The sequence below is a fragment of the Oryzias latipes genome, chromosome 10 (assembly GCF_053564925.1).
Source record: "Oryzias latipes strain Hd-rR chromosome 10, Olatipes_Hd-rR_3.1".
Lineage (NCBI taxonomy): Eukaryota > Metazoa > Chordata > Actinopteri > Beloniformes > Adrianichthyidae > Oryzias > Oryzias latipes.
Genome location: NC_136246.1, coordinates 32,949,815 through 32,964,032, shown reverse-complemented (window position 1 = coordinate 32,964,032; position 14,218 = coordinate 32,949,815). Strand labels below are relative to the sequence as shown.

General features: G+C 44.1%; 1 protein-coding gene and 1 long non-coding RNA gene across 2 annotated transcripts in view; one reads left to right on the top strand and one right to left on the bottom strand.

Moving 5' to 3' along the window:
• mtnr1al (melatonin receptor type 1A like) overlaps positions 1 to 10,789 on the bottom strand; it is a 28,434-nt gene extending 17,645 nt beyond the window's left edge. The window contains exon 1 of the mRNA XM_004073612.5: positions 10,148 to 10,789. Within this exon, the coding sequence (XP_004073660.2) occupies positions 10,148 to 10,442 (295 nt within the window). The 5' untranslated portion in view covers positions 10,443 to 10,789. The remainder of the gene's footprint in view (positions 1 to 10,147) is intronic.
• Positions 1 to 13,492, top strand: part of LOC144994944 (uncharacterized) — a 29,122-nt gene extending 15,630 nt beyond the window's left edge. The window contains exon 4 of the long non-coding RNA XR_013658682.1: positions 12,301 to 13,492. This is a non-coding gene — a long non-coding RNA (uncharacterized LOC144994944). The remainder of the gene's footprint in view (positions 1 to 12,300) is intronic.
• Positions 13,493 to 14,218: the final 726 nt, after the last annotated feature.

Here is a 14,218-nt window from a genome sequence, read left to right as displayed (position 1 = left end):
TAATTGCCTGGAGCAAGACCCACCGGATTTTACGCCAAGCCTCTTCCAACTGTGAGTACGTACGCTAGTACTGGGTAGTGACAGACTCCATATGGGTTCAAAAACCCACGTTCAGCAAGTTCTTGAAGGCACCACACATGCCTTAAGGCATAAAGCATAGAGGAATCTTCCAGCATATTTCTAGCTTTGTGTCTTCTTAGGTTCTTCTGTTATCAGACATGGTTGTGTTTTTTTCACATTCCTGACATGTTTGTAGCTTTGTGTCTGGACTGAGTTTACACTGAGCTGCTGATACTGCTGGTGTTCTGATGTCTCCACTGTGGCTTCATGAAAACTAGTTTGATCAGTGCAACTGATCAAAGCCTAACCAAGCAGGAAAGGAAAGGAATTTGTTTCACAATGCTTGGACTCAGCCTCATTTGCTGCTTATTTTAATACATCTGGGGGGGACTGTCTTTGATATAAACACCGGAATTCAATAACGACAGTATTTTGAATGAAACAAGCTCCTCAATAAAGAGTTTTTACACATATATTCATATTAAATTTGACTCTCTTAGACATTTTTGCCACAAAAGTCTTGTCTGTGACCGTATAGATAAGGACAGATTCAAGGTTGCTTTGAGGCGGCCTCTGGATTACTTCCAAACGGTCAATGAAAATATCAGAAGAGAAATTTGTTTTGTATCTACAGTCTGAGTCTCGGGGTGTTAAAGATCGACCACATTGCTTCTCCAGCTGCTGCTGCCCCCCTCGAGAAATCGTGATAGCACGTTAGGAACTTTAGGCAGGAGATGGGCGGCGGCGGCGCAGCGAGGCTTGAGATCAGGTCAGCCTCATTAGAAAGGAGAGCAGTGACTTCATGTTAGGCGTCAAAGCGACGCTCTTCGGCTCAGGCCTGATGGCTTGTTAGGCTTCCAGCCAGCTGTCGGCGGGATCATTACTCGCCGGTCTCTGTGGAGCACAGACTTTGTCAGTTTTTGCCTCATTGCTTTTATTTAACCACGGCTAAAGGGGCTCGCTTATCACGACAATAAAAGCACTTTATCCTCATAGAGAGAAGCAGCACAGGTGTTTGTGTTCCCTCCAAACAACTTCTAGCTTGAGGGAATTTGGAGGCTTTGGGTTTTCAAGTTTCATTATCTATCACACACCTAGGTCAAATTTGACCCATCAGTGAGCTGCAGACACAGCGGCGCTCGGGGGTTCAACCCGCTGACACTTAATGCTGAGTGTCTTTGGTCTGACTCAGCCTGGATTTGAACTCACGACCTTCCAGTCACAGGGCGGACACTCTACCACAAGGCACTGAGACTACATGATTCAATAAGGGATGCTATGTCTGTATTTGTGGGCTGGTTGAGTTCAGAAAATGTGTTTTTGTCAATATTTTCTCAAAACATCCATTTCTCTGCGTCATCTCAGACTCATAAATAATACACTTATTATAATAATAATTTAGCCCTGCAAATGAAGGACTGTTTTGAATGGGATGTGTTTAAAAGTGGGCGCCGTCAGACTCTGGTTTCAGTTCTTTCCTCAAAGGCTCATGAGCAAAGCTTTCACAACACCACCACCCTGAAATCAAGTCTCAGCACTTCAATCATGTGGGACACATCAATTCTGGGGGGGTGGAGGCATAAGATGGTATAAGATCACACTTAGAGGTTACAGATGCTGGATGAGGAACGAGGTCTTCTGTGGGGACGACGTATGAAACACAATCTCAGGAAACTGAACCGACCGATCAGGTGGGCGGAGTCTGCTGTTGGTGCGAGTCTGCACTCTGCCTTCACCACACAGAGGAGATCCGTCAGTGAGATCCCCCCGTCAGTTAGATCCCCCCATCACTGAGATCCCCCCGTCAGGCTGAGATCCTCCTTTGTGCCAAAATCCATCAGATTCGAGTACCTCGTCTCTGCTCCTGCTCCTACACCTGGCTGTGGTTCCTGTCTCCGGCTCGACTCGCGCCTTTGACTGTCCCCACAACCACGGCTGGATGAAGCTCGTCTGCTGGACTTTAATATATGTAGTTGTAGATTTAGAGAAGTTAATTCTTCTCTAAGATTTCTGGTAAATCGCCTGTCCGTCCTGGGGGAGGATCCCTCCTTCATGTGGGCACCCCTGAGGTTTCTTCGTTTTTTCCGGAATCCGTTTTTTTTGGGAGTTTTTCATTACCGTGAAGGGGGGTCTAAGGGCAGGGATGCCAGTATAGCTTAGTCAGTTTGTTAGTTCATTATAGTATTTTTCTATTGAACTCTTTGTATTCGTGATCCTTTTGATTTCATGTTTTACTTCGAAGCCCATCGAGACAACTGTTGTTGTGATTTTGGGCTATACAAATAAAATTGAATTGAATTGAAAATTGAATTCCACAATTCCACTGTTGGGGCACAGTGTGACAGAAGACTACAGCGGCGTGTTGCAATACTAAGCAAAAGAATGAGGGCTCACCACAGTAGAATCAAAATATTTAACACAGGCATTTTGAAATTTTATGTTAATTTTCACAGTGTCTTGTGTTTCAGAACTCATCAATGTTTGTCCAAATTAAAAAAATTAGTCATGAAAAAAATGCTATTTTCTCTTAATATTTCAACATTTATTGATTAAAATAAAACAGTAGTTCAGATACAAATCTTAAAAAGTTTACCTTCCTGCTGGACGGAGTCGGAGCTCAGACGTTTTTTTTCCTGCTGCAGACATTTTAAACACGTTGGTCACTTAATAAATACTAAACTCTGTTTTATTGTAGCTGCTTTGCTGCTCCTTCTGGGCAGTGGCGGTTTTTGATATGGGCGATGTGGGCGGTCGCCCAGGGCGACACTTCATAGGGGGCGGCATTGGCCGTGTCCGATGAGTAATGTGCTACATACAATATTCAAAGAGGTAGCTTGAAGTTTTAATTTGAAATTACTTCAGCAGCCGACACTTAATACTTTTATTTTGACACATCAGACTCTTAATAATGTCTTCCTCCTGTTTCCTCTTCACACTTATGGTGCAAAAAAAAAAAACAAAAAAAAAAAACAAAAGAATAATTTAGAGTGAAACAACGTAAAACAGGCGCATGAAAAGGATTTAGGCAGAACAAACATCCGTGCTCAACCCAATTTCGACAAAAGCAGGCAATGGGGATTATTTCCCACAATTCTTTGCTCCGACACAGCAGACCCGATGCGCACGTGACCACCGCCCTCTGCTGCAAGACGCTTGCGGCCACACCTCTTTGCGGTAGTCTTTGGAACATAAGTAAAAAAAACTCGAAAGGGGAGCGCAACTCGCCGGTGGCTGGCTGAATCACACTAACAGGTGATTGGGAGTCTTTTTCTATCTGACAATCAACTCTGGGCCGCAGCTGCGCCTCCCGTCATAGAGACGGAGCCGCGTGTGAGAGGGAAGGGGAAGGGGGGGGAGGGCAGACCATTTTTTATGGATTGAGTTTTTTTGGAGGATTTCTACTGTTGGTGTTGCACAAATTTAGGGAAATGCCAAATATTTTTGGAGTAATCCCATTGATGAGTTCTATGATTTAGTCTTTAATGTTTTATAAGACCTAAACATATTAATCACAATAAGTTTTATTTTTTAGATCTAATCCCTCTGATATGTTTCACAAAGACACACACAGGACGTCACACATTAAGAAATTATTGCTAAAAATGAAGCAGGAGTCCAGCTCTAAAAAAAATGCTCTAAAAAATGATGAAAGAGCAAAAAAATGGAATTATTTGATATGTAATTTCTTATTAATATTTCCAGGCTTTCTTTGTTTTTTGTCCTGCAGCATGTTCATATTTGTATAATGTTGACAGAATATATTTAAATGGAGAACAAAATATTACAAGTTATTTAAGGTTTAACTTGAGTTATTCTGGATTAATGTTCCTGTTTTTATTCATATTTATGTTCAAAACGTTCAGTGTAAAAGGTTTAAAAGTTTAGCTTTAGTGTGTAGTTCAGTAAACATTTATCTTCTTCGGCCCAAAACCTTAAGCGTGTTTTTAACTTAGGCCCCTGTGTGACTGAGTTTGACCCCCCTGTAATACGAGTCTAGAAAATTCATGCATTTTTTGAGTAAAATGGCTAAATAGAAGATAGGGAACACAACAGGATGTTGTCAAATTTTGTATGTGTGCGCGCGGGGGGGGGGGGGGGGGGGGGTTACTCGCCCAGGGAGTAAATTAGTGTAGAACCGCCACTGCTTCTGGGTTTTACTCTGAGAGAAACGAACCAGAAGGGTTAAAAACGGCAGGATCCAGTTTAATCGGAACCGACACAAAGCCCATGTCTGCCTCCAAGTACCGTCAATATGAGACAGAGACACCTGATTGGTTAGATATTCTAAACTAAACACATAGAACAGAAATGATGGTGATTCATGGTCAATGACGATCCCACTCTGATCGTCCTCTGATCTGTTTTCCCAGTGGTCTTCTAATTATAATGATTTAAATCTAAAATCCTGTGTCGTTTTCCAGGACAGAGTTTCTGCAGAGCGGCAGGAGTTCATTAAAGATTCAACCTCTGAGTTGTGGGCGGGACTGTTGAGGTGGAGCAACCCCGACCCCACTTCCCGCCATCCATCTGTTTCAACCTCCCGCTAGCTTAAAGCCCCTCACACCCCCCAACATAACATTAGTGACATTGGAGCTACGCAGCTCGGAAAAGAAACACAACAAAGGCGTTCCTGGCAAGGTTATAATAGTTTCAGATTTTTTATTAGTTTTAGTTTTTATTTAGTTTTGAATTTTTTTTTTTTTAATTTATTTAGTTTTAATTAGTTTTTAGAGGCTGCTTTACTAGTTTTTATTAGTTTTTATTTTTTGAAATTGCTTCGTTTTAGTTTAGTTTTTATTAGTTTTAGTGTTAGTTTTAGTTTTTTTTTGTAAATTAGGATATTTGTCAGGTGCATGATTCAAAATCACCAGAATAAGTATTGTATGATAAAAACGCAATCAAAGATCCATTTTGAAACACTTATTATTCAGAGGACACAAGGACAACCATCCTTAAATTAAAATACAACAGCCGATAACAGCATTACGTTATCTGCTCTGGCTTCTTTTTCGGGGGAGGGCGGGGCGACAGGCTAGCTTGTCTAGGTACTGTTGATTTGCGTTGTTGTGTGCGCTTTTTAAATGTACTTTTAGATTCGTAGGGTTTTTCCCTTTGAGGAGCGTTCCACAAATGTTGTCTCCTGCTTCGACTACAAGGCACTTACTTTAGTTTTCGACGCTGTTATATTCAAAAAAGTCCCAAATAGGACTCTCCCGCTTTCTCCCAACTTTTACTGCAGCCATCACGCTCATGTAAATGTCTATGACAACGCTAGCCGGCAGTGTCTGACAGACATCATGTGACGTCACAGACTACGTGATGCCGTAACGTTCAGATTAAAGCCCTGCGCGGGACTATTTTCTTCATCCCGCGCCCGCTGAATTTCTGACCAATCCCGCCCGCACCCGCAATATGTATGTCCACTCCCGCCCGCACCCGCAAAACTCATAGAATTTAGTCCCGCACAGTAATAGAGATGCATTGATTTTGTATTGTCTCCCGTCCCGCAGGAAAAAAACACGTATTTGTATTGATATTATTAAAGAGATTCATGTCCCTCCTCCAGCCTCATCTTTTCATGCATTCCTCTTTTGTGTAATTTGCAACTTAATTATTAAATATATTTTCACAAATCCCGTTCGGTTAAAAGTGTGCGTGTGTGCGCGCGCAGACAGACGGCCTGAAGCGCGCTCTTAGTAAGAGGCGGGGCGGGGCGCACCCCCAACAACAGGTTAGATGACAGTGGCCATTGGGCGTCTCTACCTGGTGCCTTCACGGAGCTTCAGTACATAAGAATCAAACAGCCGCTCAGCCTAACGTAGTCCGCTTATATATATTCATGAGACATTCATGCCAGCACTGATTCCCGCGGGGTTTTTTTCTGCCGCCCGCTCCCGCCCGCAGCACAATTCAATCCGCCCAATCCCGCGAGATTTGGGTTGGGTCCCGCGGGACCCGGCGGGACCCGATCCCAATGCAGCCCTCTAGTTCAGATACACAGTAAAACTAGCAGGGTGAAGTAAATAGACTTTATTTCAACCCAAAAGACTTATGTATTAACAAAGACGAAAACGAAGTATTTTTTGGGGTTAATATTATTTAGTTTCAGTTAGTTTTATACACACAACAAACAGTTTTAGTTAGTTTTCGTTTTTTTAAAAACTCTCGTTTTTATTTTTATTTCAGTTAACGAAAATGTTTTTTCAGTTCTAGTTTTAGTTTTTTCGTTCGTTTTCGTTAACTATAATAACCTTGGTTCCTGGATCTATTTGTCTGCAAGTGGATGCATCAGAATGGGGCGGAGCATAGAGACTGTGGCCCCGCCCAGCACATTTTCTACGTCACAAATCATGGCAACGGCAGCTGCTCCTGATTCAAAACAATTGGAGATCAGAAATGCTTCAAAATGACGTTTTAGTCAGACTTTTCTTCAGAAAAACACTAAACACTCCATTTTCATCGGAGTGGGCCTTAAGGGTCACAAAAACCAACCTTGTATGGTTGAGGTAAACCTGCAAATCAGAGTGAAAGTGATTTCAAATCAACAGAAATCTTCATCTTTCTCTGAAATGAGGCCCGATTTCCACTTTCAAAGGTTTTTTTCTGTCCTGTAATCCTGACATCTGATTGGTTTGGCTGACTGCTGTGTTTATTTCATGCTCAGTTGGATTATATGTGGTTTGACTTCCCACATGTTCCTACCTGGGTTTTTTTAATCTTTAAAAAAAAAAAGTTAAAATCCTAAATTTCGAAAGGTTGCAGTTCTGGATAGATTCTTCCAAAACCCTACATCCAATCAAATCTGTCCGTTAGCCAACATCCAGGAGTGCAGACGCCTTCCAGCCTCTGTGCTGAGAGGAGCTCCTACATGTGATGTTCGTCGGGTTCAGACAGCTGGGCTTGGTGGCGAGAATCAGGAAGAACAGCCAGAACGTGCTGAGGTCGAAGGTCAGGCAGGGATTTCAAGCGTGCTTTGATGGGATCCCCTCAGCGGCTCCCTGTTATGCTGGTTTCTAATTTCCAACTTTCCTCAGACACGTTTTCACCGAGACGTTCTGTTGCATTCAGACGGTGAACATCAGCCAGGGGCAGCAATCTTCCACAAAACAGAAACTGCACCCATGAAGGAGAGAGAAAAAAAAAACAAGCAGAAAAAATCTGCTGAAATGTTGAGAAAATTGGTTTTGCAAATGATCCGAGACGGATCAAATCCCACCACGTTTTCCCGGGCTGTCTGGATCCTGCAAAGGACGTTTTAGGCCAAATTCACTGGATGTGAAACGTGACTTTCTATAGTTGTGAGAAAGACTCCGCAGGGAGGTTTGTGATTGAGATGGGAGGCTGGGAACACAACTGCTGGAGTCCATTTACATTTTAAACTCCAGTTTCACCACTTTCTTGGAACGAAGACGTGTTCTTGACGGACAGCAAACTTTCTTTAGTCAACTGCTCTGCTGCTTTAGAATTTGAACTCATAAAGAGGTGGAGAATGTTCTGGTTCATGTTTCCGAGCCCTGCCCCCTGTGGACGGTTGGACCTCTTTCTGCTGCAGGTCTTTGTTACTTGATGCCTTTCGAACTCCAGTCCTGTGGTTTTGCCAACACAGCTAGGTGGTCCAAGTACTGAGTAGTTTAACCCTTGTGCTATCATATGACCCCCCCCTTCCATTGAGGTGTTCTCCCTACCATGACAAAGGTGGATAAAGGTGGAAAGATTTCATGTAATCCATGGACACCAGTGAAGATCACAAATCATTGAAGAAAAAAGGTTCAGAGCACTGTCTAGTGGGTCTAGATGACCCCACTCCCAATGTTATCAATGCTTCAGATCAGTGGCGACCTCAGCTCAATCCAGCTGATTCCCATTCAGACCCAGAAAATCCATTTAACTCCGTGAGTTTGGGCCGAGAGCCAGAATTTGACTGGAGCCGCCACCGATCTCATTTCTGATTTCACGCAAAGCTGAGCAGAGCGCCGAAACGCCGCGCTGACATATTGCCACTTCAGATGTAAACAAGCTGCAGCTTGAACTCCGCCGGACATTTGTGCTGTCAGGTGGGGTGCAGGTGAGCGTTTGCTCGCTCTGAATGACGATGATGCGTCTGTGCTGCAAAGATCTGAGCCGTCACAAACTCCAGGAACGGCCTAGGGAGTTGGGCAGAAAGGTAGAGGAAAATACAGGGACCCTAAATATGTGGAGAAGAAGGTAAGAAAGGAAGAGTGAGAAGAAGAGTCTCAGAGGGATGAATCAAAGGGAAATCTGTGAAGCCAAGAGGATGGAGACGTAAAACATTCATGGACCTCTCCCATTCCTGCTCAGGGATTTCAGGAACTCCCATTGATGTGAAAAAAAAGGAAATGATGGACGAGTTTTTCAATTAATCAATCAATCTATTTTAGGACTGGAGTTTCCACATGCGGCCTGTTAAACTGGAATAAATTATATTAATAATCCTTATTAATGTTTTATTTTGCCTGTTTCCCCATACATGATGCTCTACAAATACAAACACCTTGCAGAAGGTTATTCTACTTTCAGGTGCTGCTGGAAGACGTTCATGTAAGTTTTTTTTGAGTGAGACTCATTTTTCCCATCATTCCAACACCACATGAACGCAGCATTTCTCTCATTTGCATTTTTCATTGAAGAACATCAAGGAGAACAAAAGCCTCAGTTTTGAATTAAAAACATTCAGTTTTCAAATATATAGATTTGTGTTCACTAAAATCCAATCATCTTTTGTCCAGACTGCTTTTCGTCTGTTTTCTTATGAGGTGGATTCCCAAAACACTCCTGGCATTTGATTCTGGTCCGGTCCTTCAGTCAGATTTCAGAACAGAGTTGGACAAACCGAGGACCTCCTCTCGTTTGCGTTTATTCTGCTCATTCTCTCCCTTTGCTGAGAGACGATTTGCTTGCTTGGACATTTTTTTGAAGGTCAAACTTGGAATGAAACTGGGTGGAACGACAGTGTCTGCAACTTTGAGATGGAGAAGAATCATAAAGATTGAAGCAAAGCTCCATATCTGTATGTTAGTTTTTGAGTCTTTTCTTGGTGTTGAGCAGTTGTTTCACGCCTGCTTTCGGTTCCTGATTGTTCCACCTCCGTCTTTTTTAAGCCCCCTTTTTGCTCCGCCTGGGTTTACTTAGTTGATCTGCTCCGGTTTTTCCCCAGAATTCACCTCCACCTGTTGATGCGGCTTCAGAGCACCGCGTTCGTTTCTGCATGGCTGCGATTCTTCGGTCTGTGAAAACGCAGCCCTGGACTTCTTAAGGTGTTAATAAATCTGTCAGACCGAGGAGCGGCAAACCTTTTAAACTTCCCTGATTCTTCTTTTCTTCTTTACATTTAGCCGCAGGTCAAAGTTCCTAAGGAGGTGTGAACACACAGCAGCTGCGCATCAGTTTTGTCATAATGGATGGAAAACCCCGTGTAGGAGCACACAGCTGTGTTTTAAGGTGAAAATGTGATGCATCTCTGCATCTGCCACTCCTCTGGACAACCTGCCATTGATCTCCATTAACAGACTGAGCTAAGTGCTTCACTAAGTGCTTCATTTGAGACCCACCGCGTGGGATGATCCTCGCTTTTTCCCCGCTGTTTTGGCATCTTTGGCTGAATTTCTGATGTTTGTTCTACAGAATAGAGTTTCTTTATTCCAAACATGTTCCCTCCTGAAAAGAACTCGTGCAGATGTCGCCATGTGAGGAAGAGACTTGTTAAAACCTTTAAAATGATGTTTCTGCTTCAAATAACAAAAGCAAGGTTTGACTCTCCAACATTACGTGGAATCAGAGCTGTGGCTCATATCTGGACACGAGTGGCGACTGAACCAGCAGCTGAGGTGTGGAGAGGAAGCGCCAGCATCTCCAGCCTCATGCTGGTCTTCTCCCACAGGAGTGACAGCATCACTTTGAGTGGAGAACATTCCCGCTGCTGGGATCAACCGCTTTAACCCAGCAGTACATTTTCAGATTGTTCTGAAAGCTAATCAGAGTGAATCTGGCTAAAAAGTGCGCACACATGGGAATTTATTCCAAACTACAAGGAATTTCAATCCGGATCAAACACTCAAACCGGTCACACCTGCTTTCCTGAGTTTCCTGTTCCTGAAGACGGACACGATGACCAGGAGGTTCCCGATAACATCCACCACGATGGTCGTGATGAGCACGCCGGCGAGCACCGTCACCACCCAGGGGAAGGGGTGCTGCTGCTGACCCGGGGCCCCCCCGGCCCCTGTCGGCGTGGAGTTGCGCGGTTCCGCGGTCGCTTCCACCACGGTGGCTTCATGGTCCTCCAGGGGCATCAGTTGCGGAAGGTGCCTCGGGTCGACGAGTCGCATTGGGCCGTGGCCGCGGAGGGTCTGTCCGCTCAGCATGACGCGCGGAGGTCAGGCTGGGCGCAGCCCGCAGCTGTGCGCACGGCTGCGCGCAACGGTGCCGTGGCGAGCGCGTCACGCGCCCGAGTCTCTGCGGAGGACATGGCAGGACTTTGCGCGGAATTGAGCTAATTGGTGTATTTGATCAACTGCGACAGACTGCGCATTTACGCGAGAAAGAAAGGCGCGTGCGCGGATAAATATCTCCTCAGACTGACAGTTTGCTTCTATTAGAAGTGGAAAAACGAAAAGCCGAAGTCTGAACCGAAACTCCCGCCGCCGATCTGAGGTCTGAAGGACGTCCGCGCGCCTCCAGCCTCCAGCACAGATCCGCGCGCTCTCTCTCCTTTTTCAAGCCTCCCCTGCGCACGTGCCGCTCCCACTCTCCATTGGTCCAGCCCTCAGACGCGCGGTCTTCGTCCCCTCTGATCCTCATTCTCTCCACCCATCACTACCTCTCCAGGCAGGGCGCCAGGCTGCGCTCATTTACTCGTTTCTTACTTTTCCATCTTTCCTGATTCTCAGAGACGCTTTTTTGGGTTAATTTTTCACGGTGTGTCTTCATCCTTCCTGCATGATTTCCACGCCACACTCTTAATATCCCCCTTCCTAAAGCCTCCAGGGTGAGCCTGCTGTCAGAAATAAAAAGATTCAAACTTTTTTCAGAAGCTCCAATGATCCTGCCGGCTTAAAAACAGCAGAAATTCCAGGGTCAGACCCAAAAAGACAATGATGTTTGGATGACACCCAGGCATTTATGATAAAAAAAACATACAGCATGATTCATTTCTTCTCATAATTACTTTTCAAAGCACTGATTTTAGGATAAGATCCTAGTTTTATTCAGTTTCCACACCTTTAGCTTTAGTTTTTTGCTTTCATAATCCTGCTGGTTTGACTCATTTGTGTTTTTTATTTTATTTGATGAGTTTCTGGAACTGTTCTCTCTATTCTAGGCAAAAACACGTTTCTTAAAAAACAAACAAAAAGCAGATTCTCAAAATGAGTGACAATCTTGGTATTATAAATCCTGAACAACAAAAGACAGAATTCATTCATTGAGTTAAAACACTTTCACCATCTCTGTGTTTTTGGCATTCAGGCAGTGAAATGATTTTGTTTTTGAGCATCTTTCAGTCCCAAACCAGCTGCAGAGAAACAGTGCAGACATAAAAAGAGGAGAAGGTCCCAACAGTGGAATCCGGCGCTGGTTTCCATAGAAAGCCAGCTCCATGTGGGGGCAGCAGGACACAGTCAGACGGGATGCGTGTTCCTGACATGCAGGTTTCTAGTTTGTTTGGCAGAAAAGAGTTTTTGTTATTTTATCACATGATCCAAAAGATTTCAAGGACAGCCTCTGATAATTAATGCAGAATGTTTATTTGGTCACCAGTGGTTTTAGAAAAATATTAAACCAGGGATCAAAACCTTCACTCAGCTTCTAATTTCAACTTTATAGCTAAACCGGTAATTAAAAAAAAACATACGATAGTCTGGGCAGCCAATAAAAATACAAATGAAAAGTGTGGAACAAAATATCAATTACACAAAAAATTGCAAAAGCATCAACAAAACGGCACTCAACGCAAAAACATATTAAATATCACAATGAAAATTCAAAACAATGAACACAAAACAATATTACATTTTAGAAATCTACCCCCCCCCCATGAAATAAAACAAAAAAGAAGGGTTTTGAAAAACAAAAGTAATTTCCAGGAATCAAATGACTTTGCTTTTCTAAAATGTTTTCTTTTAAAAATTTCAGTCTCTAAAATGTGAAGCTGTTTGTTCATGATTAACTTTGCTTTTTGACTACTCATTGTGATCTTTAAAATGTTGAGGTATTTGTCGATAGGAGGGGATTTGGACTTCGGGGCCACCGTACCTTCCTGTCCAACGGAAAGCAGAGAAACGGATTCTGTCCATGGCGTCGTGGATCCTCCCCAGAGGCTCCCACACCTTCTTTACTTCTGCTGAGGTGACAGAGCTCCTCACCTTCTGCCTGCAGAGGAACCGTCGCTTCTCGTCTCCAGGACCTTTGCATGACTGCAGGTGAGGACAGACTGACCAGCAAATCAGGAGCGTGAAGAACAGGAAGTTGATAAATGTATGAGGAAGATGTTTGGTGGAGGAGAAAAGAGAAGTGATTCATTAAACAACATGAAAGTTGGATGATGTTTGTGAACTGGATGAGTCAGAACTCTTGAGATGATCGATCCTTTCCTGATGAGTTTCCGTGTTTTCACGTCAGGACAAACTGGTGAAGTTCAGGATTCAGATGTTGTGCTCGTCTCTCAGCGATGTCACGACTCTGTGGTTCTCCTGGGGCACGATCACTTAGTGAAGGAAACAAATGTGTTTTTTTCAGTTACAGGAAACTGTCCTCCTTTCCCAGAACATGTTTCCTGCTTTGACTCAGACATGTGATCATATGAGCATCAGGGTTGGTTCCCACACGTCTGTTGTGAACGCTGCCGCGCCGCGCCGCTGCTGTTATTGTTGTTGTGTTTGCTGTTGTTGTGTATTCTCTTGGTCCTGGAATCGGTAACCTCAGCCAACAGGAAACCTTCATTTTTCATTGGGAGAAGCCATCGGCGAGGAAAAACAAGAACAGCCCTGACACTGGAGCTGTCCTGACAGCGTGACTGAGTGTGTGTTTGGTTTCTCGGGGTGGGGGTGGGGGGGAGTAAGCCTCAGTAGTTTTTGGAAATAGACATGAAGCCAAATTTCAGTTTTATATATTAAAAAAAAAAATCCTTATTTTTGTTTGTATTAACTTAGCCTTTACATCGTTCGTTTATTCAACTTACTTATTTATTTGAAGTATTTTATGGGTATTATGGTAAATCATATCTACATTTATTACTTATATTCTATACAGTGCCTTCTTACCACTTTACCATTGGGAGTGGGGTCATCTAGACCCCCTAGACAGTGCTCTGAACCTTTTTTCTTCAATGATTTGTGATCTTCACTGGTGTCCATGGATTACATGAAATCTTTCCACCTTTATCCACCTTTGTCATGGTAGGGAGAACACCTCAATGGAGAGGGGGGGGGGGGGGGGGGTCATCTGGGATAGCACTGCCAGAGCAGATAGTGAGAACATTATTCACTCATCCTTGTTCCCAGATCCTTCTCTTCAGTCCTCACCCTGAGGTAAACTAGAACATGGAGTTCTCTGTCTCCTCCATGATGGTCTGCCTCCTTCACTCAACAATGATCAGCATTATGTAAGCTAACGTTTAAATGTCATGGATATGCAGCACTTTTCGGCTCCGTCTGGTTTTTCTATGAGCCTCCGTCACGTTCCTGTGGATCGACGAGCAAAAAAAGTTGCTTATCTCTGCGGCAGACAAAGGAAAGGTACGCAGTCATTGAAACACGTCAAAATAATTTCACGCCAGCGGGCCGCTTGCCCCTGTTCTGTCGACTTTACGCGGTGAGCAGACTGGCTTACCCGTCAAGGGATCTGATTTCTTCAGATGTGGGTCGAGTCCAAAATGCTCTGGAGGCCGGCCCTCTCTGGCTCTGCCTCCGCCTCTGCCGCTGAGCCCAAAGCTGAATCTGTCGACCACAACCAGCCAAACTCTCAACCAACACAACCGTGAGGAGATGTTCCAGCCTGCGAGGCAGATGGCTTCCTCCTTCAGTCTGGATCTGCCGCGTTCCTCTGAACGTCCAGCACGAGCCAACATTCAGGGAGGGGTCCGTCCCTCCACCAGGCCTGTTTGTAACTCAATTATAACCAGAACCCCCTCACAGGATTGGGT